This window comes from Scyliorhinus canicula, chromosome 18 (genome assembly GCF_902713615.1).
Source record: "Scyliorhinus canicula chromosome 18, sScyCan1.1, whole genome shotgun sequence".
Taxonomy (NCBI): Eukaryota; Metazoa; Chordata; class Chondrichthyes; order Carcharhiniformes; family Scyliorhinidae; genus Scyliorhinus; species Scyliorhinus canicula.
This window is the reverse complement of record NC_052163.1, coordinates 65661427-65686902: the sequence shown is the minus strand read 5'-3', so window position 1 is coordinate 65686902 and position 25476 is coordinate 65661427. Positions and strand designations below refer to the sequence as shown.

At 47.5% G+C, this 25476-nt stretch overlaps 1 protein-coding gene across 1 annotated transcript in view; it reads left to right on the top strand.

Annotated features, from left to right (window-relative positions):
• acox1 (acyl-CoA oxidase 1, palmitoyl) overlaps positions 1 to 7022 on the top strand; it is a 109953-nt gene extending 102931 nt beyond the window's left edge. The window contains 3 exon segments of the mRNA XM_038777335.1: positions 93 to 236; positions 4656 to 4862; positions 6369 to 7022. Of these exon segments, the coding sequence (XP_038633263.1) occupies positions 93 to 236; positions 4656 to 4862; positions 6369 to 6419 (402 nt within the window). The 3' untranslated portion in view covers positions 6420 to 7022.
• The last annotated feature ends 18454 nt before the right edge of the window (positions 7023 to 25476 follow it).

Genomic DNA, 25476 nt, shown 5'->3' with positions numbered 1-25476 from the left:
TGAACCTCATTGTGCGTCTTGTTTCTTTGTGTAGAGGCTGTTCATCTGAATGCGTGAATAATTGTGTTCTTGCTCCTTCTCCCTCCCCACAGGCTCACTGCCATTATGTGGTGGTGAAGTTGTTTGCGGCCAAGCTGTCAGAGATCACGGACACGGCGATCCATGATGTCCTTAGCACCCTGTGCCTGATGTATGCGCTGTACGGAATTAGCAAGAACTCTGGAGATTTCCTGCACGTGAGTGGAATTTAAACCACGGCCGAGGTTAAGTCGATATAGAGAACTCAAAAAACAGCTGGAGACATTGTGTACTCGCAATACGCCGATCTCTGTGGGACATTACAAGGGGCTGGAATCATGCCCTGAATTCTCCGGCCTTTCGGAGATTCTCTGGTCCCACCAGCAGTGCACCCCCTCCCATGGGTTTCCAGGCAGCGCGGGATGGTTTCAGTGGGAGTTCCCATTGACAGTGGTAGGAGCAGAGAATCCTGCCACCAGTGAATGATGCATCGCCAAGAAACATGCGTCTGGGAGGCCGGAGAATCCCACCTCATGTCTTTGTTTGTAATATATAATCAACCATGCTGCTCTTTGCATAGCCCAAACACACGGAGGCTTGGGTGTGATGTGGTGAGAATGGAGTAATAGATCTAAGTTCCAAAGTCTGCGAAACAAAGTTAATTGAAAACCTTAGTAATTGCTCTAACAACTATAACCATCCAATATACACAATTGGTAATGTATTAAAAACATGGATCTGTTGATACCTCTAATGTTGACGTTTCAATATAGATTCCTCTGCCAATATTTAGAATAGTAAGAAGTCTTACAACACCAGGTTAAAGTCCAGCAGGTTTGTTTCAAACACGAGATTTCGGAGCGCTGCTCCTTCCTCAGGTGAAGTAGCAGTGCAGCACGGCAGCATGGTGGTTAGCATAAATGCTTCACAGCTCTAGGGTCCCAGGTTCGATTCCCGGCTGGGTCACTGTCTGTGCGGAGTCTGCACGTCCTCCCCGTGTGTGCGTGGGTTTCCTCCGGGTGCTCCGGTTTCCTCCCACAGTCCAAAGATGTGCGGGTTAGGTGGATTGGCCATGCTAAATTGCCCGTAGGGTCCTTAAAAGTAAGGTTAAAGGGTGGGGGGGGGAGGGGTTGTTGGGTTACGGGTATAGGGTGGATACGTGGGTTTGAGTAGGGTGATCATTGCTCGGCACGACATTGAGGGCCGAAGGGCCTGTTCTGTGCTGTACTGTCCTATGTTCTATGCTCGTGTTTGAAACAAACCTGTTGGACTTTAACCTGGTGTTGTAAGACGTCTTACTGTGCTCACCCGAGTCCAACGCCGGCATCTCCACATCAATATTTAGAATGGAAAAGACCTACGTAATTGTCACACTGCGATTACACCTTCCTCCCAGTGGTAGGTTTAACCTGAGAAATAGAAGCATGAGTAGGCCATTTGGGCCCTTAAGTTTATTCCGACATTCAATAAGATCATAACTGATCTGAACTTGACCTCAACTCTTGCCTGTTCCCCATAACTCTTGACCCACTTGTAGGTCAAAAAATCTGTCTCCCTCAGTTTTGAATGTGTTCAATGTCCCAACTTCTACAGCTGTCTGATGTGGAGAAATCCAAAGATTCAAAAGTCCCTGAGTAAAGAAATTGCTCCTCACCCCTGTCCTAAACGGCAATCCCTTATTCTGAGACCATGTCCCCTACGAAGGGAAACACCCTGCCACCTTCTACCCTGTCAAGCTCCCTCAAAGGGCAGCACGGTAGCATTGTGGATAGCACAATCGCTTCACAGCTCCAGGGTCCCAGGTTCGATTCCGGCTTGGGTCACTGTCTGTGCGGAGTCTGCACATCGTTCCCGTGTGTGCGTGGGTTTCCTCCGGGTGCTCCGGTTTCCTCCCACAGTCCAAAGATGTGCAGGTTAGGTGGTTTGGCCATGATAAATTGCCCTTAGTGTCCAAAATTGCCCTTAGTGTTGGGTGGGGTTACTGGGTTGCTGGGTTATGGGGATAGGGTGGAGGTGTTAACCTTGGGTAGGGTGCTCTTTCCAGGAGCCGGTGCAGACTCGATGGGCCGAATGGCCTCCTTCTGCACTGTAAATTCTATGTAAAATCTATGTAAATCTTACTTGTTTGAACAAGATCACCTCTCATGCTTCTAAACTCCAGTAAGTACAGGCCCAACTTGCTCAACCTTTCATCTCCCAGAGACTCTAGAGAACGCCCCAATCCCTAACTCAAACACTCAAGCTTCCCAATTGCTGTAATTTTGTTATTTAACATTTAACATCGAATAAACGCATTGTTCAAAATAAGAGAATACATAACTTTAAAAAGGTCAAAGTACATCTTTGGGCCTCAGCCCAATAATCCTCTAAGCCCTACATTCTTGTGCCATGTTTATGTCATTCAGTTTGGTTGTACATTTGCTATATTATTTTAAACCTGCCTTTTAGTCTTCCCAACGTTTGGGTGACATCTCTCCGTATCCGTGGTCAGCCAGCCTCCATCACCCTGCAATGTTTATTTTATGGGATGTGAATGGTGCTGGCTGGTCCAGCATTTATTGCCCATCCCTAATTGCCCTTGACAAGGTGGTGGTGAGCTGCCTTCTTGAAGCAGTGCACTCCATATCGTGTCGATACACCCACACTGCTGTTAGGGGAACAGTTCCTGGGCGGCAGGGTGGCACAGTGGTTAGCACTGCTGCCTCACAGCGCCAGAGACCCGGGTTCAATTTTGGCCTCGGGTGACTGTCTGTGTGGAGTCTGCACATTCTCCCCGTGTCTGCGTGGGTTTCCTCCGGATGGTCCGGTTTCTTCCCACAGTCCAAAGATAATAATAATCTTTATTGTCACAAGTAGGCTTACTTTAACACTGCAATGAAGTTACTGTGAAAATCCCCTAGTCGCCACATTGCGGCACCTGTTCGGGTACACAGAGGGAGAATTCAGAATGACCAATTCACCTAACAACACGTCTTTTGGGACCTGTGGGAGGAAACCAGAGCATCCGGAGGAAACCCACGCAGGCACAGGGAGAATACGCAGACTCTTCATAGCCTCCTTCTGCACTGTAGAAACTATGATTGGCTGTGATAAATTACCCCTAGGTGGGATTACAGGAATAGGGCAGGGGATTGGGACTGTGGGGGTGTTCTTTCGGAGGGTTGGTGCAGACTCGATGGGCCGAAAGGCCTCTGGCACTGTAGGGAATCTATGATTCTGAGAATCAAGGATTCTGACCCAGCGACAGTGAAGGAACGGCAGCTCCAAGTCAGGATGTGTGTGGCTAGTCTAGGTACTAATGGTCGTGGGTTTGGAAGATTGCCACTGTGCATCAGTGCTGGAAGGAGTGGATGTTGAAGTGATGGATGAGATCGCTTAGCTCTGTCCATCACGTGCTACTTTCGCTGTTTGGCACATAAGTAGTCTGACATTTTAGCTTCACAATGTTGACATCTCATTTTGAGACATGCCTGGTGCTTATTGATGGTAGAGTGGGGAATATACCAGAACCATGAGATTACATAATGTGGCTGTGTACAATTGTGCTGTTGCTTATGGTTCACATCGCCTCATGGATTACCATTTTTGAATTGCTCGATCAATTTGAAGTCTATCCCACTTAGCCACACAGCATGGTGGAGGGTATCCTCAATGTGAAACGGGATTTTGTCTCCAGGAGGACTGTGCAGTGGTCACTCCTACCGATATTGTCACGGGCAGATGCACAGGTAGATCGGTGAGGACGAGGTCAAGTAGATTTTTCCCTCTTGTTAGTTCCCTCACCGTCTGCTGCAAACACAATTTCGGAGACATGTCCTTTAGAACCAACTCGGTCTGTGCCCTTGTTACGCTCAATGCTTCCCCTAAGTGGTGTTCAACATGGGGGGAGTACTTATTTTTATTTATTCTTTCATGGGATATGGGTGTTGTCGGTAAGGCCAGCAGTTGTTGTCCATCCCTAATTTCCCTCGAACTGAGTGGCATTTTAAGAGTCAACCACATTGCTATGGATTGGAATCACATGTAGGCCAGACCGGGTAAGGACGGCATATTTCCTGCCCTAAAGGACATTAGTGATCCAGATGGGTTTGTTTTTATGACCATTGACAATGGTTTAATGGTCATCATTAGACTTTTAATTCCAGATTTTTTTACTGAATTCAAATTTCACCTTCTGCAATGGCAGGATTCGAACCCGGGTTCTCAGAGTATTACCCTGTGTCTCTGAATTGCTAGTCCAGTGACAATACCACTATGCCATTGCCTCCCCTATTCACTGGGGGTGGTAGGTCATAATCAGCAGGAGGTTTCCTTGTCCACGCTTGACCAGGTGTCATGAGGCTTCATGTGGCCTAGAATCCAATTTGAGCCCAATTAATTTTATTATCATCATTTTAAGTTCCCTTAAATTTAAAGTTGTTGAAGATCTGTTATAAACTCTTGAGGTTGAGGGATGCATTCGAGATTATCGCACTCAATCTCTCATTAACTCCAGGCTGGGACATTAATGCATACACAGGAAGACATAGCCAATTGGTTTGGGAACAACAAGCTCAAAAAGTAGGCAGAATTGGCCTGTAATATGTCTCCTGAGCTGGCTTGCGGTGCAATTTATAACATTCTGTTGTCTGCTGCAGGCTGGGATCCTCAGTGACCCGCAGATTTCCCAGGTTCATCAGCGTGTGAAGGAGCTGCTTGCTGTCATCCGACCCAATGCTGTCGCTCTAGTAGATGCTTTTGATTATCCTGATGCTGTCCTGGCGTCTGTGCTCGGGCGTTATGATGGGAATGTTTATGAACACATGTTTGAATGGGCAAAGAAATCACCTCTGAATAAAACCGAGGTAAGAGAGACCCACAATTAATGATTGGTCAGGTCTATTGGAAATTCGTATGTTATCTTTGGGACGTGGTCTAAATTTAGCACAGACTGAAGGAATCAAATTAATTGCTGGCTCTGAGGGTCCTTTGTGAAATTAGTTTGGGCAGTGTCAGTCCACTTTTAATAGCGGGTATTGTGACACTCCAATGGCATCTCTAGAATACGAACTAAAAAGCAAGTCTTGACTCTTGTGTTCTACAATCATTTCTCATTCAACTGCAGAGTGCCACCTGTATCCTGTGTGTGTGTGTACACGTGCGCTCGTGTGTGTGCGTGTACACACGTGTGTGTGTGTGTGTACGCGTATGCAGTCTATCAAACAATAAGTGTGGTCTATTAAACAATTAAAGCTCCAATTCTAACTTAACTACTGGGGAACACGTTCTGACTACCCTCTGTGCGAAGACATGTGTTCATGGCCCTCCCGTAATTAAATTTTATGAGTCTCCCGAATGTCCTCTTGTTACCATAAGACCATAAGACATAGGAGTGGAAGTAAGGCCATTCGGCCCATCGAGTCCACTCCGCCATTCAATCATGGCTGATGGGCATTTCAACTCCACCTACCAGCATTCTCCCCGTAACCCTTATTTCCTCGCGACATCAAGAATTTATCTATCTCTGCCTTGAAGCCATTTAGCGTCCCGGCCTCCACTGCACTCCGCGGCAATGAATTCCACAGGCCCACCACTCTCTGGCTGAAGAAATGTCTCCGCATTTCTGTTCTTAATTTACCCCCTCTAATTCTAAGGCTGTGCCCACGGGTCCTCGTCTCCTCGCCTAACGGAAACAGTTTCTTTGCGTCCACCCTTTCTAAGCCATGTATTATCTTGTAAGTTTCTATTAGATCTCCCCTTAACCTTCTAAACTCCAATGAATACAATCCCAGGATCCTCAGCCGTTCATCATATGTTAGACCCGCCATTCCAGGGATCATCCGTGTGAATCTCCGCTGGACACGCTCCAGTGGCAGTATGTCCTTCCTGAGATGTGGGGCCCAAAACTGGACACAGTACTCCAAATGGGGCCTAACCAGAGCCTTATAAAGGCTCAGTAGCACATCGCTGCTTTTATATTTTACATTCTGTGGTCAGTGGAAACGACAACAACCTTTCGTAAAGAGAGCTGTACTTGGCATCCAGTCATCCTGTACCTGACTTGAATGCAGACACATTCCATCCCTCGCAGTGATGACCAGAATGAAGAATTGATTCTGTGTAGTTGAACAATTCTCTTTCTTTACTGTTGTATTATAGAAATCTTGATGTTTCTCACTGAGGCTGTTATACGGGTGTGATTATCAGCTGCTTCTTGACAATATGGTAGCAGTTTGTATAAACTATTATTTATCGCTAAGTGTTGATCGTTATTAGCGAGAATTATGTGCACTCATGAGGGTTGTTCACTGTTGAGCTTTGGAGGTTGTTTGGTTGCTGAGGACTGATCATCATTTGTTTCTTTTTCCTAGGTTCACAAATCATTCTACAAGTATCTGAAACCTCTGCAGTCCAAGCTGTGAGGCTGAGCTGGCTGTTGGCTGTCCAGGAAATTGAATCTGGTTGCAGATCAAACTCTAAACTCGTAATTTTGACCCTTAGCATCTTTGACTCCTCGGTCTCTGTTCACAAATGGTTTTCCACATTCTCCACGTCTGCGATTGTGGTAATTTTCATGTTCCCTTCCTTGTGCTGTGCACTGGTGGGGCTGTGTAAAGGAACGTCAGAATTGGGCTTGCAAATCTTTATACATTTCACAATTTATTTCCACCATTTCCCCATACTTGTGGGGTTACACCAACCGTGACACTGCAGAGCTTGACAGGAACTGCCTTCCATTTCACTTCCTGGCAAAAGCTTCCAGGTCAATGTGCCACCTCCCATTTGGCCATTGACACTCCCCTTTCCCCAAAGTTTTGCAGCCGGTCAGGTAGTATTGGGAACCAGAAACAGGGTTACAGATCAAAGAAAATCTAACTCTTTCCCCTGTGGGACAGATTTGAAACACTTCTACATTTTAATTTTAATATTTGCACTTTGTTTTTTGTTTTTTTAATAAACTTTTTATTGAGGTATTTTTGGTATTGTAACAACAACAAAATAAACAATGTACATGAAACTATAAACATAATGCAAAAGCCGTCTCCCTTCCTTACAGGTCCCATCTTTATTAACCCCCTACTCTGAGCTAAACCCCCCCCCCCCCCCCCCCCCCTCTCTGCTGACGATCAATTTTCCGCAAAGAAGTCGACGAACGGTTGCCACCTCCGGGCGAACCCGAACAGTGACCCTCTCAAGACGAACTTGATTTTCTCCAGGCAGAGAAAGCTAGCCATGTCCGATAGCCAGGTCACCGACTTCGGGGGCATTGAGTCCCTCCAAGCGATTAGTATCCGTCTCCGGGCTACCAGGGAAGCAAAGGCCAGAACATCTGCCTCGTTCTCCTCCTGGATTCCAGAGTCTTCCGACACCTCGAAAATCGCCACCTCTGGTCTCAGTGCCACCCTTGTTTTTAACACCGTGGACATGACATCTGCAAACCCCTGCCAAAGTCCCCCAAGCTTCGGACATGCCCAGAACATGTGGACATGGTTCGCTGGTCCTCCCGCACATTTTGCCCAACTGTCTTTCACCCCAAAGAATCTGCTCATCCGGGCCACTGTCATGTGAGTCCGATGAACGACCTTGAATTGTATCAGGCTGAGCATGGCACATGTTGCGGACGCGTTGACTCTACTCAATAGACCATCCTCTATCTCTCCTCCCAGCTCCTCCTCCCACTTGCGCCTCAGCTCCTCAGTCTGCGTCTCCTCTGACCCCATAAGTTCCTTGTAAATGTCCGAGACGCTCCCTTCTCCCCACCCTCGTAACTCCCAACTACCCTGTAAGAATCCCCCTTAGCGATAGGAGCGGAAAGGTTGACACCTGTTTACGAAGGAAGTCCTGGACCTGCAGATACCTGAATTTGTTTCCCCTCGGCAACCCAAACTTCTCCCCCAGCGCCCTCATACTCAGAAAGCTCCCCTCGATAAACATGTCCCCCATCTCTCAATCCCTGCTCTCCGCCATATCCGGAACCCCCCCCCCCATACTTCCCGGGGCAAACCAGTGATTATTACAGATTGGGGACCAGACAGATGCTCCCTCTGCTCCCACATGTCTCCTCCATTGTCCCCAGACTCTCATGGCCGCCACCACCTGGTGGAGTACCGTTCCGGCGGGAACGGCAGAGGCGCAGTTACCAACGCTACCAGACTGGTGCCCTTGCATGATGCTGCCTCCATACGCTCCCATGCCGACCCCTCCCCAACCACCCACTTCCTGATCATGGCTACATTCGCCGCCCAGTACTAGTTACTAATATTTGGCAGCACCAGCTGCCCTCCACCCGACTCCGCTCAAATATTACCTTCCTTACTCGTGGGGTCTTGCCCGCCTAAACAAAGCCAGTGGTCACTTTGTTGACTTGTTTAAAAAAGGACCGCGGAATAAAGATGGGGAGATACTGAAATACAAACGGGAATCTCGGGAGGACCATCATCTTCACCGTCTGCACCCTCCCAGCTAGTGACAACGGAAGCGCGTCCCATCTCCAAAAATCGTCTTTCATTTGGTCTACTAGTCAGGCCAGACTTAATTTATGCAGCCGGTCCCATTCCCGCGCCACTTGAATGCCTAGGTACCTAAAGCTTCCCCCTACTAATCTAAACGGCAGCTCCCCCAATCGCCTCTCCTGTCCCCTCGCCTGGACCGCAAACATCTCACATATTTAGCTTACACCCCGAAAACCGGCCAAATTCCCCTAGAATCCTCATGATTTCTTCGATCCCCTCTATTGGGTCCGATACATACAGAAGCAAGTCATCTGCATAGAGCGAGACTCTGTGCTCCACCCCCCTCCGGACCAGCCCCTTGAGGCTCTCAGAGCAATTGCCAACGGGTCTATAGCTAGCGCGAACAACAGTGGGGAGAGGGGGCATCCCTGTCTCGTTCCCCCGCCCGATGTTTTCCTGTTCGTCCGTACGCTTGCCACAGGAGCCCGATACAGCAACCTGACCCAGTCAATAAAGCCCCATCCGAACCGTCCCAGTACCTCCCACAGATAATCCCATTCTACCCGATCAAAAGCCATCCATTGCGATCACTACCTCCACCTCCCTACCTTCCAGGGGCATCATGATCACATTTAACAACCTTCTTACATTGGCCGCCAACTGCCTACCCTTAACAAACCCCGTCTGGTCCTCCCCAATAGCGTCCGGAACACAAGCCTCAATCCTGGAGGACAAAGTTTTGGCCAGCAATTTGGTATCCACATTCAACAGGGATATCGGCCTGTAGGACCCACACAGCTCCGGGTTCTTGTCCCGCTTCAGAATCAGCGAAATAGTGGCCTGTGACATCGTCGGGGGCAGCACCCCTCTTTCCCTTGCCTCATTCAACATCCTCATCAACACTGGCCCCAATATTCCAGAGAACTTTTTATAAAACTCCACTGGGTACCCGTCCGGCCCTGGGGCTTTACCTGACTCATGGCCTTCATACCCTCCACTGGGGGCACGATCGTTGCCCCAGTCCTTCTACCAGCTCCCCACCCACCTTTGGGAAATTCAGCCCCTCCAAGAAGTGCCTCAGCCCCTCCAGCCCGGTAGGGGGTTCTGACCTGTATAGCCTACTGTAGAAATTCCTAAACGCCTTATTCACCCCTGCTGAATCTCCAACCAGGTTCCCATCTCCGTCATTTACTTTCCCTATCTCCCTGGCTGCCTCCTTCTTTCTAAGCTGCTGTGCAAGCATTCTGCTGGCCTTCTCTCCATGCTCATAGATCGCCCCCCTCGCCTTTCGCAGCTGCTCCACTGCCCTCCCTGTGGTTAACAAGCCGAACTCCGCCTGTAGCCTCCGCAGTTCCCTTAAAAGCCCTGCCTCTGGGGTCTCCGCATACCTCCTATTGCTCTGTAGTATCTGCTTAACCAGTCGGTCCGTCTCTGCCCTGTCCACCTTCTCCCTATGGGCCAGTATCGAGATCAGCTCCCCTCTGACCACCGCCTTCAGTGCTTCCCAGACCACCGCTGCTGAAATTTCCCCCGTGTCATTGATCTGCAGGTAGTTCTGAATGCATTTCCTCAGCACACCCCTTCGTCAGCCAAAAGTCCCACATCTAACCTCCATTGTGGGTGCTGGTTACTTTCTTTACTAACCTGCAGGTCAACCCAGTGCGGAGCATGGTCTGAGATTGTGATCGCCGAGTACCCAGTGTCCACCACCCTTGCCAGGTAAGGCCCTGCTCAAAATAAAGAAATCAATCCGGGAGTACACTTTATGCACGTGTGAGTAGAAGGAGAACTCCTTCACCCTCAGCTGCCCAAATCTCCATGGATCCACCCCCCCCTCCCTTCCGCCCCATCTGCTCCATGAACCCCCCCTTGCCATTGCTGGCACCCTGCTTGACAGGTCCAAGCCAGGGTCAATAACTGTGTTGAAGTCCCCTCCCATGACCAACCTGTGCGAGTCCAGGTCCGGTATCTTCCCAAGCATCCTCTTTATAAACTCCACATCATCCCAATTTGCCACATACACATTTACCAATACCACCTACACCCCCTCTAGTTTCCCACTGACCATAATGTACCGACCTCCCACATTTGAGACTATTCTACCTGCTTCAAACACTTATGATCAGGACCGCGACCCCTCTAGTCTTTGAATCCAGTTCCGAGTGAAAGATCTGACTGACCCAGCCTTTCCTCAATCTAACCTGGTCCGTTACTCTAAGGTGCATCTCCTGCGACATTACCACATCCGCCTTCAGTCCCCTAAAATGTGCAAACACACGTGCCCTCTTGACCGGCCCATTTAACCCTCGAACATTCCAGGCGATCAGCCTAGTTGGGGGGGCTCACCGATCACCAATTCCCTTTTTTGGGCCTGCCTCCAGCCCATGCTCCGCTGCTCCACCGGCCCGCCCCCAAGCAGCCTCCGCCTCCAACCTCCTCTCTGTCCCTTAGCCCAAGTCCCTCCCTCGTCAGCAGAACATTTACCCCTCCCCCAGCAGCTTCTCAAACATGCCTGCTATGTATGCCCCAGTGTCCGCTCCTTTGGACCCCTCCGGGAGCCCAACGATTCTCAAGTTCTGCCGGCAGGACCTATTCTCTAGATCCTCCACCTTCTCCAGGAGCTTCTTCTGCTGGTCTCTCAGCATCCCCACCTCCACCTCCATTGCTGTTTGACGTTCCTCCTGCCCTGCCAGCGCCTTCTCTACTGGCGTCCAATCTAAGCTCCAGCCGCTCAATTTACACTTTTATCGGGTCCAAGCAGACCCGTTTCTGCTCAGCGAAGAATAACTTCCTGAATAACTTGCATCAGCTGCTCCGTTGACCGCTGGGTTGACAAGCCAGAGGTCCGGTCCTCCGCCCTGCTGTCTCCCACTGCAGCTTCAGCCCAAGCCTTCTCTGTCTTTCTGTTCCTGCCTTTGCGAGCACTTCTAGTCCTCCTCTCCATGTACCGATGTGGGAATTCAGTCCACGATTGCCTCTGTCATCAGTTTTACAATTCAAGGCCGGTAGAAAATCAGGGGAAAAGGTCCAAAAGTCCGACCAGAGCGGGAGCCACCAAATGTGCGACTTACTCCTTCATAGCCGCCATCGGAAGTCGATTTGCACTTTGTGATTTGCACGATTTCCACGCTGGCCATGACTGCTTGTGCCCCAGCTCTGGGTATGGTTGCTTGATGTTAGTGAAGGTCAAAGGTCAGTAATAATTGCCAATTTGGAAGGGAAAACATTCAAGGCAAAAGGTCTCAGAGCCTGGAGCAGAGATCAGAAACTGCTCTGTAGATGGGGTTTAGGTTTCCTTTCAGGAATGGGGGATAATGGTGCTTTCCAACCTGGGGTTTTGAGTTGCAGTAGCCAGATTGTATGATCATTCCCCTACACTCATGAAGCATTTTGCAATGGTTGCTAATTATCTGTCTGAGCCTGTACCAGATGGTACTCCTGTGCTCTTTGCTCCTTTTTTGTTCGTGGAGTAAACATCCATTTCTCAAGTTTCCCGGAACTAAGGGTCTCACCATGTATTGCAGACTTGGGATAAATTCAGCTTTTTCAGTGCACTGGTGCCCACTGTCGGTGGAAATGTAGAGTTACAGCAAACATTTTTTTTGCCAGTCACTGGCTTCTCTAATTTGGCATAAACTGAAATAGTAAGGGAGTAACATTTTTTTAAAAATGCGTTTTGAACAGACATGTTATTCATGGTCCCAAATAACCAGCAATGGAAGAATTACGGGAGCTATTCTGAAGCCACAAACATTCACAAATTAGTAAACTACTGGTTACCTTCAACGCGCCAAGCCCTTTTGAACCCTAAAACACAAGGCACAGCAGCAGACTGCTAACCCAAATCCATGCAGATTCACGGCAAGTGTGCATCTAACCCCAGTTGTTGCCATCTTTTGTGTGTGTTAGGGACAGGTTCCATTGTACAGGTACTGCAGATGGCAACATTTTCATTTGATCTGCTTCCACACAAGTTCTTAACATTGTTGCAGCTGACGAGAAGCTGATCACAATCTTAGTTGGTTTCTCAAGATTGTTGTGCCAGTGAACATGTTTTATACCTGCAAAACTGGGATAGCTGATGCAAGATCCTTAGGTGTCCATAATTTACTGAATTCACCATATATTATCAATTCAGTGTTACAGACTCCTGAGAGACTGGTAACTTTAAAAAAAAAGAGATTCAAACTTTCAGTTACTGGCTAAAAGAACGACATGACAAGATTTCATGTTTTTAAACTTTTACTGTAACAAATGACTCAAAAAATACTATTGACTAAATAATTTTCTTTTTGTGGGCAACTTGTACTATTTTAAAATAAATTTAATAATAATCTTTATTATTGTCACAAGTAGGCTTACATTAACGCTGCAATGAAGTTACTGTGAAAATCCCCTGTTCGCCAAACTCCACACAGGCAGTGACCCGGGGCTGGTATCGAACCCGCGTCCTCAGCTCCGTATGCAGCAGTGCTAACCACTGCGCCATTGTACCGCCCTAGGCAACTTGCACTTTAAACTGCAGAAAATAACGTACCCCTTTTATACTTACTACCCATCGCACTCTTCACAGAATTGCAGTCCGTGTAAGCAAGCAGCCCACAGCTGCTTCCAGTGGGTTCCTCTATTCCTCATTTTCCAAGTAGTAACTTGGTAGCACAGTGGTTAGCACAATTGATTCACAGCTCCAGGGTCCCAGGTTCGATTCCCGGCTTGGTCACTGTCTGTGTGGAGTCTGCACATTCTCCCTGTGTTTGTGTGGGTTTCCTCCGGATGCTCCGGTTTCCTCCCACAGTCCAAAGATGTGCAGGTTTGGTGGATCGGCCATGATAAATTGCCCTTAGGTAAGGTCGGGTTACGGGGATGGGGTGGAGGTGTGGGCTTAAGTGGGTGCTCTTTCCAAGAGCCGGTGCAAGCTCGATGGGCCGAATGGGTTCCTTCTGCACTGTAAATTCTATAAATCCCATATTGAAGTGACCGTCTCAGGCGCTTTCCTCAGTTTTCAGGGAGAGTCCTAAATCCACCACCAGCAGTGAAGCCTGTTTAAATGATTCCCCTTCCCACTAGCCAGACCATGACAAATGTTTTGGAATCATTAGAAGGCTGCAGGATGCATCTCTTTAATTAGAGACCATCATCCTCGTGCATCTGGCTGTGGTAGCTTGCAAAGCTGAGCTGTCCTTTCTATCTTGACCACACAGACCTCTTGTCTGAGATTCATTAACTTGTGAAGCTGGTAACCTGAGCTCAAGAAATGGCTTCCCAGGAGCTGCACGGTGGCACAGTGGTTAACACTGCTGCCTCTCGGCGCTGAGGGTCCATGTTCAATCCCGGCCTTGGATCAGTGTCCATGTGGAGTTTGCACATTCTCCCCATGACTGCGTGGATCTCACCCCCACAACCCAAAGATATGCAGGGTTGGTGGATTGACCACGCTGAATTGCCCCTTAAGTTGAGGGTCTCTGATTGTCCAGCATGCAATGTTTTGTGCCTCTCGGGGCCATTGTTCCAAGTTACATGAAGGCAACATCTTTATCCATGGACAATTTGTCTGTAAGGCCTCATGGTAATTTAGTGATACGTAATAGGTATTATCTGTATGTAGACAACCCAAAGTTTGCTTATTTATGAGAATGGACAATAATTTTCCTGTTGCATTTAATTTCTTTTTTAAAAAAACCTTTTAAAAACTCCAGTATGCAAAGTTAAGTGGGCTTTCTCAAAGGACAATTCTAACAGTTATTTTAAAACTAGCATTTTGCTAGTGCTTGACCAAGTAGTAATTGATTAAATTGGATAAGCCCTGGATAGAATTTTTAAAATTCATGTTTATAGACTCGAGATTGATCCCAGTGGGCCCACTGGTAACAATAATGTGCAGATATAGAGCATCTGTTAAATAACATCAAAGATAATTATAAACTGAGTTAAAACTGACCAAATAAAACCAGTATGTAAACCTCATGCATTTTTCCTAGGCTATACGTTAACCATGAGAAGAATAACGATCAACGCTACAGCAATTTTCAAGGGTAATAGGATATTTAATTTTTTTGGCCCCATCAGTGGGGAAAGACGGATGTAGTAAAGGTTGAGGACAGAAAGGAAATTCCAGCAGATTTAGTAGTCATCAGCTAAAAGAGAAGAGAAAATTAAGAAATTAGTTGCCATCAAAAAGAGCTGAAAATTGAAGTAGATTGTGTTTACTTGGGTGTGCGTGTGGTTGACATTGCAGGTTTCCTACTTTTAGAGAAAAGTGCCATTGTACCAAAATTTAACTCTTACTTTCAATGGGAGAATGCAGGTGCTAGCAGCTGTTCCTCTGGTGTTGACAGCTTTGCACATGTATTCTCCTTCGTCTTCAGGAAAGGTTTCAGGTAGGTAAAGGCAGTACGTTTCTCCTCTTTCAATGTATTGATAGTCCTCGCAGTCCTGCAACATTTCACCCTCAAACCACCATGTGACACCCGGTGTGGGTTCCCCCATGATTTTTACAGTGAACCGTACGGGCTCGCCATCCACAACCGATGTGTTTTTGAGGGGTTTCTTGAACCACGGAGAGCCAGACCGTATGAGTTCATCCGTGTCATCCTCACAGGTTGTTCCATTAACAATGCTCTCTTCCTCCTCTTCATCCCCTTTCTGTAAACACATTAGGAGTTTTTTTTTTTAAAAGCCTCAACATTTGGTTGGAGTATCTGAATTCTCCATGTACCCGGACAGGCACCAGAGCGCGGCGGCTTGGGGCTTCTCACGGTAGCTTCATTGCAGTGTTAATGTAAGCCTACTTGTGACAATAAAGATTATTATCTGATTGTAGTGCAGGCAGAGTAACAGATATTTATGATACTTAAGTAGCAAATCTGGAGTTTTGACCCCATCATGGGGCCTCACGGTAGCATGTGGTTAGCATCAATGCTTCACAGCCCCAGGGTCCCAGGTTCGATTCCCGGCTGGGTCACTGTCTGTGTGGAGTCTGCACGTCCTCCCCGTGTGTGCGTGGGTTTTCCTCCGGGTGCTCCGGTTTCCTCTCCACAGTCCAAAGATGTGCGGGTTAGGTGGATTGCCATGCTAATTGCCCATAGTGTAAGGTTAATGGGGGATTGTTGGGTTACGGGTATACGGGTTACGTGGGTTTAAGTAGGGTGATCATTGCTCGGCACAACATCGAGGGCTGAAGGGCCTGTTCTGTGCTGTACTGTTCTATGTTCTATGTTCTAAGTGGGGAAAAAAGGGGAAAAAATGGCTTCCCCATGGCAATGTGAAACTTATTGGTTTTGAACCCAGGTAGAAATGCTAATCGGCTGTCCTGGTGAGCCCAACTCGCTTTTATCTTAGAAATAAATGGGCAGTTGACAGCACAACTGTTTACAACCAAGTACCTTCAACACTTTTCTGGGACTTTGGGAGACTTGGAGTTGACTCATTGTAAACTCAGAGACTGCTGCCATTGTCTCCAAGCACCTTGCACCGTCCTCCTAGTTAAACAATCTAAGCCTTCCCTTGATCTCTAATAATTCCCGTAACAGCCTCCCCGGACAGGCGCCGGAATGTGGCGACTAGGGGCTTTTCACAGTAACTTCATTGAAGCCTACTCGTGACAATAAGCGATTTTCATTTCATTTCATTTCATCAAAGCACCCAGTCTTACTGTAAGGCAGACTTCAGAACAGATCACATGTCCCCTTCATTTACCCTAAATTCAAAGATATAGTCCCAAAACTTCCTTACCTTAAACCTCAATTGTAACAATGGGTGTATCAGTTGTTAAAACATTGATTTGTGCCCCTATTAACATGAGGATTATTCTTGAATAATTTAGTTCCCAGAATATTTGCATATAGTTTCAACAATTCAGAAATGGGTACTGTGTACTTGCTCACAATTTATGTGTGCCTGTTGCTTATTCCTGTGCACTTCACTACGCAGTAGGTGTAACTGAGTAACTTTGGAGCAGTTTCAGATATTTATGCTAAATTTTTGCCAACTAATAATTCTGTGGATCATGCTGTCATTAAGTAATCCAGACCGTTTTCCTATTCTCTCTGTTTCTACAATGTTGGTCACTGTATCTTTGCCTGGATTGCTCTGTATCCTAATTTACAATGTTGCTGAATGTGGTTCGGGTTTTATTTGGCCTGGGGCCTGTGTTCTAAGCTCCGATATTCTTGTGGAATGAATTATGACAAAACGTTTGTATTCATCAGATTTCTCGGGTTGTGGGTGAAGGAAGTAAAATGGAATACTCGTAAATGTATGTTTGCAGTGGGAGATTTTACAGTAATTTTCTGCCCACATCCTATTAAATGAAGATGGTGCAGGTTCTCAGTTTAAAACTCTTTATGATGGAGCAATAATCCTGTCTGATTTTAATGTATCAAGATTGAACTCCTGTGCTGTCTATGGTAGATTCGGAGTGGCAGCGCTTAAGTATTTTGTGATGTTTCATCCAGTGCTGGGTCAGTAAATGCTGTCTCCTGAAACTTCTATGTGCTCAGACTTAATGATCCCAACATAGGTTTTTTTTCAGTAACGCTGTTTTAAAATGGTTCCGTTTTCAGGCTAAACTGCCTGTAACAAATGTTGGGTTGAATGAATAGCCTCAGTCCTTGTCTGTGCATCTCTCTCGCACCCTCCCTGCCCCAGTTTCAAGACGGTGCTTAAGTGTGAATACATCAGCACAAATCATCAACATTGCAGGAGAGAAACCTAAAACTGAAAAAAAATGGGAATTATTTTTTAGTCACAGGATGAGAGAGGCTGAGTGGGTTTGCACATTCAGATTACAGACATTGTGGGGAAGGGGTGTGAGAGAAAGGGTTGCCAGTGAAATCAGGCCAGCCTGATTAAGCACAAACTGAGGAACTTAGCGGCTCTGATTGTAAGAGTGATGTCCACATGATGGAGGAGCAGCTCGGTAATAACTTACTGTTCTGGATGACCCAAATCTGTTTGCTGTTCAGCCAATGAGTCTAGTCCAGCCACCAGTATTCGGGAAAATGTTTTTGAGTTTTTAAAATATATGATCCTAAGGATTAAACTGCGTGGCTGTTTCAGCTCCGAATTTCCTATGAGCTCTGGAGAGAATGTTGCTTCTTGATTGCCGTCCTGATTTTACCAATGTAATTGGTGTCGCACTTTCAAGTGCCACTAGATATTGTAAAAGATTGATATATGTATGATTAACAAAATAATACTAATGTGCAAATTTGTGCTGTTAAAATGAATTATTACATTATAAAAAACGAGGTTTCTGCTAAGCGACTCTGCTATGTTTAAGGCATTGCACAAATGCAAGTTAGAACATAGAACACAGAAAATACAGCACAGAACAGGCCCTTCGGCCCACAATGTTGTGCCGAACTTTTGTCCCAGATTAAGAACAAATTAATCTACACCCCATCTTTCTACCGTAATCCATGTACCTATCCAATAGCCGCTTGAAGGTCCCTAATGTTTCCGACTCAATTACTTCCACAGGCAATGCATTCCATGCCCCCACTACTCTCTGGGTAAAGAATCTACCTCTGACATCACCCCCTATATCTTCCACCATTTACCTTAAATTTATGTCCCCTTGTAATGGTTTGTTCCACCCGGGGAAAAAGTCTCTGACTGTCTATTCTATCTATTCCCCTGATCATCTTATAAACTTCTATCAAGTCTCTCCTCAACCTTTTCCGTTCTAATGAGAAAAGGCCTAGCACCCTCAACCTTTCCCCGTAAGAGCTACTCTCTATTCCAGGAAACATCCTGGTAAATCTCCTTTGCACCTTTTCCAGAGCTTCCACATCCTTCCTAAAATGAGGTGACCAGAACTGCACACAGTACTCCAAATGTGGCCTTTCCAAGGTTTGTACAGCGGCATCATCACCTCACGGCTCTTAAATTCAATCCCTCTGCTAAAGAACGCCAGCACACCATAGGCCTTCTTCACAGCTCTATCCTCTTGAGTGGCAACTTTCAAAGATCTATTAACATAGACCCCAAGATCTCTCTGCTCCTCCACATTGCCAAGAACCCTACCGTTAACCCTGTATTTGCATTCATATTTGTCCTTCCAAAATGGACAACCTCACGCTTTTCAGGGTTAAACTCCATCTGCCACTTCTCAGCCCAGCTCTGCATCCTATCTATGTCTCTTTGCAGCCGACAACAGCCCTCCTCACTATCCACAACTCCACCAATCTTCATATCGTCTGCAGATTTACTGACCCACCCTTCAACTCCCTCATCCAAGTCATTAATGAAAATCACAAACAGCAGAGGACCCAGAACTGATCCCTGCGGTACATCACTGGTAACTGGGCTCCAGGCTGCCAGACATGCCATCCACCACCTCTTTCTGACTTCTACCAGTTAGCCAGTTCGTTATCCAACTGGCCAAATTTCCCACTATCCCATGCCTCCTTACTTTCTGCATAAGCCTACCATGAAGAACCTTATCAAATGCCTTATCAAAATCCATGCATACTACATCCACTGCTTTACCTTCATCCACGTGCTTGGTCACCTCCTCGAAGAATTCAATAAGACTTGTGAAGCAAGACCTACCCCTCACAAATCTGTGCTGACTATCCCTAATCGAGCAGTGTCTTTCCAGATGCTCAGAAATCCTATCCCTCAGTACTCTTTCCATTACTTTGCCTACCACCGAAGTAAGACTAACTGGCCTGTAATTCCCAGGGTTATCCTTATTCCCTTTTTTGAATAGGGGAACGACATTCGCCACTCTCCAATCCCCTGGTACCACTCCTGTTGACAGTGAGGACAAAAAGATCATTGCCAACGGCTCTGCAATTTCATCTCTTGCTTCCCATAGAATTCTTGGATATATCCCGTCAGGCCCGGGGGACTAATCTGTCCTCAAGTTTTTCAAAATGCCCAACACTTCTTCCTTCCTAACAAGTATCTCCTCGAGCTCACCAGTCTGTTTCACGCCGTCCTCTCCAACAATATGGCCCCTCTCATTCGTAAATACTGAAGAAAAGTACTCGTTCAAGACCTCTCCTATCTCTTCAGACTCAAAACACAATCTCCACCTACTGTCCTTAATCGGACCTATCCTCGCTCTATCCATTATCATATTTCTCACATGTGAGGTTTTCCTTGATCCTACCCGCCAAAGATTTTTCATGCCCTCCTTAGCTCTCCTAATCCGTTTCTTCAGTTCCCTCCTGGCTATCTTGTATCCCTCCAGCGCCCTGTCTGAACCTTGTTTCCTCAGCCTTACATAAGTCTCCTTCTTCCTCTTAAGACATTCAACCTCTCTTATCAACCATGGTTCCCTCACTCAACGATCTCTTCCCTACCTGACAGGGACATACATATCAAGGACACGTAGTATCTTGAACAAGTTCCATATTTCAATTGTGTCCTTCCCTGACAGCCTATGTTCCCAGCTTATGCACTTCAGTTCTTGTCTGACAGCATCGTATTTACTCTTCCCCCAGTTGTAAACCTTGCCCTGTTGTACACACCTATCCCTCTCCGTTACTAAAGTGAAAGTCACAGAATTGCGGTCACCATCTCCAAAATGCTCCCCCACTAACAAATCTATCACTTGTACTGGTTCATTACCAAGTACCAAATCCAATATGATGTCTCCTCTGGTCGGACAATCTACATACTGTGTTAGAAAAGCTTCCTGGACACACTGCACAAACAGCACCCCATCCAAACTATTTGATCTAAAGGATTTCCACTCAATATCCCAAGTTGTTGGATTTCGGAGACTGCAGAGAAATGTGATAGGGTAAGTTTGGAACTCGATAAAGTTTTAAGTTGGAAAAAAGGCTCAAACCTGAACTTGTTTGAACTGAAGGGGTCAAGATCCGCAACTTCACATCCTGTGGTAAATCTAAGAAGACTTAGCAAATATTTGGCATGAATTTTTGTTTTTGGTAAAACATTTTTATTTTCACATTTTCTCCAGAATTTACACCCCACCAACAAGCAGTAAATGGTAACAAATACAAAGTCAATTTCCTTATCAACAACAACGATCCCATCCTCCTACCACCCCAAGCAACAACCCACCTGACAATATAAGCATTCAATAAAACAAATCTTCTCACCGTGGGACAAACAAAGGAGAAATAAAAGAGAAAGGAATTAGGAATCACCTGTGGTCACCATTAACCTATTGAGTCCCTCCCACACCCCTCCCCCTAACATTCAATGCCGTCCAATTCCCGATAGAGTACCATAGATGACACCCATGCATTGCAAGCCCCCCCCCCCCCCCCCCCCCCCCCACACTTCCCCGGCTGCTCCCCTCCACTTCCTCTTACAAAAATCCTCCCCCCAATCTCTGTTCCTTCCCCCCCATCTTTCCACCCCGGTTAGACTCATCGGGACCTATTCTGCCAGGCTCCGATGGCTGCAGCCCCTCCCCCCACCTCACTCTCGTTCACTGGCCGGCTTAAACCGGTCAGTGTGGAGGCCTCCGCCCGGGTCTCTTTCCCCCTTGCATGGCCCCAGGAAAACCAAGAAATTCCCTTTAGCACACAAACCCCGCATTCACACCCAAGCTCCAAAGAACCATCATTGCAAGTGAAAGTCCCTTGTCCAAGTATATACAATGTTGGCTCATTTAGCACCTTCACCCGCCGCAGTGAAAAAATACAGTTACATGAGGCTACATTGCTACATGACCACTTCTCAATTCAGCCACAGTCCTCCTGCCTTCGTAAATTCCTCCGCTGCTTCCGTCGTTCAGAAATAAAAGTCCTTGGATTTTTAGGTCACCCTCAACTTAGCTGGGTATACTATGCCGCACTGTACCTTACTGATGTTACAGCGCTTTCTTCACCCAGCTGAAGGCAGCCTGCCTTCTCACCCACTCCACCGTAAAGTCCTGATATATACGCATACCAGCTCCAGCCCACTGCACTACCCGCTTCTGCTTTGCCCAGCACATGACCTTCTCCTTTACACTGTACCTACGAAAACAAAGAGTCACTACTCTTGGCGGCTCACTCTCCTTTGGTACAGGCCTCCACGACCGATGAGCCCGATGCAGTTCATATCGGGAGTGATCCTCCCCCTCCCCCAATAGCTTTGCCAACATCGTGGCAAAATACTCAGTCGGCCTCGGGCCTTCCACTCCTTCAGGCAGACCCACAATCCTCAGATTCTGTCGCCTGGATCTGTTTTCCAAGTCGTCCATTTTGGCTCGCAGTCCCTTGTTGATCTCTATCACATTCCGCTTCTCCTTCCCCATCGAGGTAAGTTGATCACTGTGCTCCAATAATGTCTCTTCCACTTCCTTCAGCACCTCGCCTTGCTCCCTTACCTCCGCCACTGCGCTCAATACCGCCGCCCTCACCGGGGCAATCGCCTCCTCCAGCAGCACTTTCAATATCGCCCCCATCTCCTTCCTCATCACCTCCATGTGTTTTGCGAACTGCCTTTCGGGTTCCGAGGCCATCACCATAGCCATTTCTTCAGCCGTGGGCAATGCGGCCTCCCCTGGTGCCCCAGCCTTCATTTTCCTTGCCGTCACCGCGGTGACCTTTCCACTCCCCGACGGACTTTCAGCTGCTTTTGTCACGGCCGTTTTTTTTTTTACTTGTTCTCGACATCGTCCTTCACTGTGCCTTCTCCCTGCTTTTGCCGCCTCTGTTGCCCCTGGGACTGGGCGTTAAACCCCGAAAATGCCATTCCCGAGTGGGAGCCCTCCAATGTGCGGCTGCCTCCCACCCGCCGTCACCAGAAGTCTACATTTGGCATGAATTTGACCACAGAACTAATAGATGTGAGATTAAAGTTACACTCCTCTCAATGGCATAAAAGAAACAGACCTCCCAGCAAAAGCAGTTGATTCTGAGTTGATTAACTCCTTTTTGTATCTTGAGAGTCAACAAAAGATAGTGATTATAATGGTTTACTATTCCATGAGAGAAAATAATGGGCGCAATTCTGCCCCCCCCCCCCCCCCCCCCCCAATGCCGGGTGGGAGAATCGCCAGGGCGTCGCGCGAGTCGTGCCACGCCGCCCCAACACCCGCACGCGATTCTCCCACCCCCGAAACCAGCGCCACGAGAATCGCACCGGGCAGCTCGGAGAATCGCCGCCAACGTCGAGCGGCTGCTCCGACACGACAGGTTCCAGCTGGGGCCGGCCACCCCTGGTCGATGCCAGCGGGAACGCTGGGGGATGCAGCCTGTGGGGAGGGGGGCTCCTCCACCGGGGGGACCTCCGATGGGGTCTGGCCCGCGATCGGGGCCCACCGATTGGCGGGTTGGGATCTCCCCCCCCCCCCCCCCCCACCCCGGACCTACCTCCTTCTGCGGCCGGCCCCAGAACACCGATGCCATGTTGGTGAGGGGCTGGCGCGCGTAAGAAGTTCGCCGTGCATGCGCAGGATGGCGCGGCACAACTGCGCATGCGCAGGAACGAGCTGTCACAACTGCGCATGCGCAGGTTGGCGTGGCGCCCATTTGGCGCCGCGTAAGGAGGCTGGAGCGGCGTGAACCGCTCCAGCGCCGTGCAGGGGGCCAGAATAGGTTGTGCCCGGGCCCTGTTAATGCCGTTGTGAAACGCAACGGCGTTCATGACAGCGCGGGCACTTAGTCCCGGGAGCGGAGAATACCACCTAATTCCTGAACATTTGGAAAAGGCCTGTTTCGGAGTATAGTCCATAGTTTTCCTTGATTCCTCTGTTGAAGAAGGATTATTTATATAGAATTATCATAGAATCATAGAATTTACAGTGCTAAGGAGGCCATTCGGCCTATCAAGCCTGTACTGGCCCTTGGAAAGAGCACCGCACTTAAACCCACACCTTCCCGTTAACCCAGTAACCCAAAAATAAAAAAACATGTCAGTTGTTTCCTACTGTTTTTATGGTCCTTCTAGACACGCATGGATAAATGTTGAAGTACCAATCTACAGAAACAATTAATCACCCAGTATATTTTTAAAAATCATGAACTTAACCATAAGTCTGGCTTTAACAGCATTCTGTCTTACGGCAATATCACATGGGATTCTGAATATTGTGGAGTCTGGATACCTATACCCTCTTACCTATTCTGAAACTTCAGTATTCTCATTCAGCTAACTCATTCCACATCTTCAGTGTAAAGAGCAAGATTCACAAACAAAATGTGCATGCATCTGAAAGACTGCAGCTTTCAACAAGCAAGATGGAGCACCCTGTCCAGCTTTCAAGGATCTACTTACCGAGGAAAAAGAAATGAAAATGAATGAAACCAAAACATAAGTAGTATAGGGGAAAAGAACATAGATGAGGTGGAAGCACAAGATTAAGAGAATAGAGTGAAAAGGCACAAAGGGTTAAGACGAAGAGGGAAAGAAACAAGAGCACAGTGAAAAAGGGACAGAAAGTTTAGTTCAGCAGATCAGTCCACTGTAAAGCTGAGGAAGGCTGAACTGGCTCACAGGTGAGAGAAGGAAAGCATGACCTTCAGTGCAGTTCTGGCTGAGTCACTTCCACTGCTTTCAGGCTGCAGTTTTTGAGGTGAGTAATTTCACTGAAAATTTTAAGCCATAATTTTAATTAAACGCAAGAGGCAGTAAACCCTTGGGATTTGAAGAATGGTGCGTTTACATCCCATATAATATTGACCATTATCTTTAGTGGAGAATGAAATGAGGTGGAGTGTAAATCCAGATGTACCTGATCCCATCAGTATCACAACATAAAATTGCACCCACACATAGTTTCTTCTGGGGATTCTATTGTCTCTATAATCTGAGGAAGAGAAACTGGAGAGTTGAAATTTCTTGCATATTTCCTGGGATTTTTCATTCTGTCAAAGTGCTCAACAGGCCTTTACTCACTTCATGTTTATGTTCTTGAATATTCTGCCCATATTTCCAGTGACTGCTATATAGCGAACAGAAATATCTTGAAGTTCCCCACAGACAATGAGATACTTCAGTACATCCAATAATTTATGTGGCTGATACTGAAACCACGGCCGGGATTCACCAAAAACACAGCTAAGTGTTGACACCGGCATAAACCTCGGAGTGTTTCACGCCGGCGTCAACGGGCCTCTTGGCCCAGCGATTCTGTAGCCCACGGGGCCAGCACGGCGCCGGAGTGCTCCGCGCTGTTCCAGATGCCGTACACGGCCCTGCATTGCCGGCCGTGGGTCTGCGCATGTGCGTGGCAAATGGCTGCGGGTCCACGTGCCGCACCGGCACCGCGCAACATGGCGGAAGAAGGTACACCCCCCCCGGGATCGCGCATGCCCGCCCATCGGTAGCCCCCAATCGCGGGCCTGGCCGTCGTGGAGGCCCCCACCAGGGCGACCGCGGGTCCGAGATCCCGACGCGTGGAACCATGTTACAACCACGCCAGTGGGAACTTGGCCGGTCGACCACGGAGAATCGGCGCGGGGGCCTGAGGCCCCATTCTCCACCCCCGCGCTGACCACGATTTAGGCTCGGAGAATCCCAGCCCTAAGGTTTTCACACTGAAAGAATCCTGCAATAAAACAACTGAGCAGTTAATTTGGTTTGTTAGTTGTGTTCTTTGAGGGAGGAGAGCTGCCCATGGCTCTGGGAGGACTCCCTGCATTGCTTTGGTACCAAGGGATCTTTAACAGTCTTATTCAAAGGACTTCTGAATAATTCTGAGTTGAGCAAAGAAAGATGGAAAATATTTGCTTTCCATTCCAAAGCTTTTCACAGCCAATACTTTTCAAGTGTAGTCACAGTTGTGCTTTTGAAAATAATACAACTAATTTGGACACAGCGAGCTCCTGAAAGCGGCAACAAAATAATGATCAAACGTGTTTTAATATTTCAGAAAATAATCTGTATTGTCACATGTAGACTTACATTAACAATGCAATGAAGTTCCTGTGCAAAGCCCCTAGTTGCCACATTCCGGCGCCTGTTTGGGTACACAGAAGGAGAATTCAGAATGCCCAAATTACCTAACAGCATCTCATTCGGGACTTGTGGGAAGAACCCGGAGGAACTCCATGCAGACACAGGGAGAACATGCAGAATCCATAGAGACAGTGACCCAAGCTGGGAATCGAAT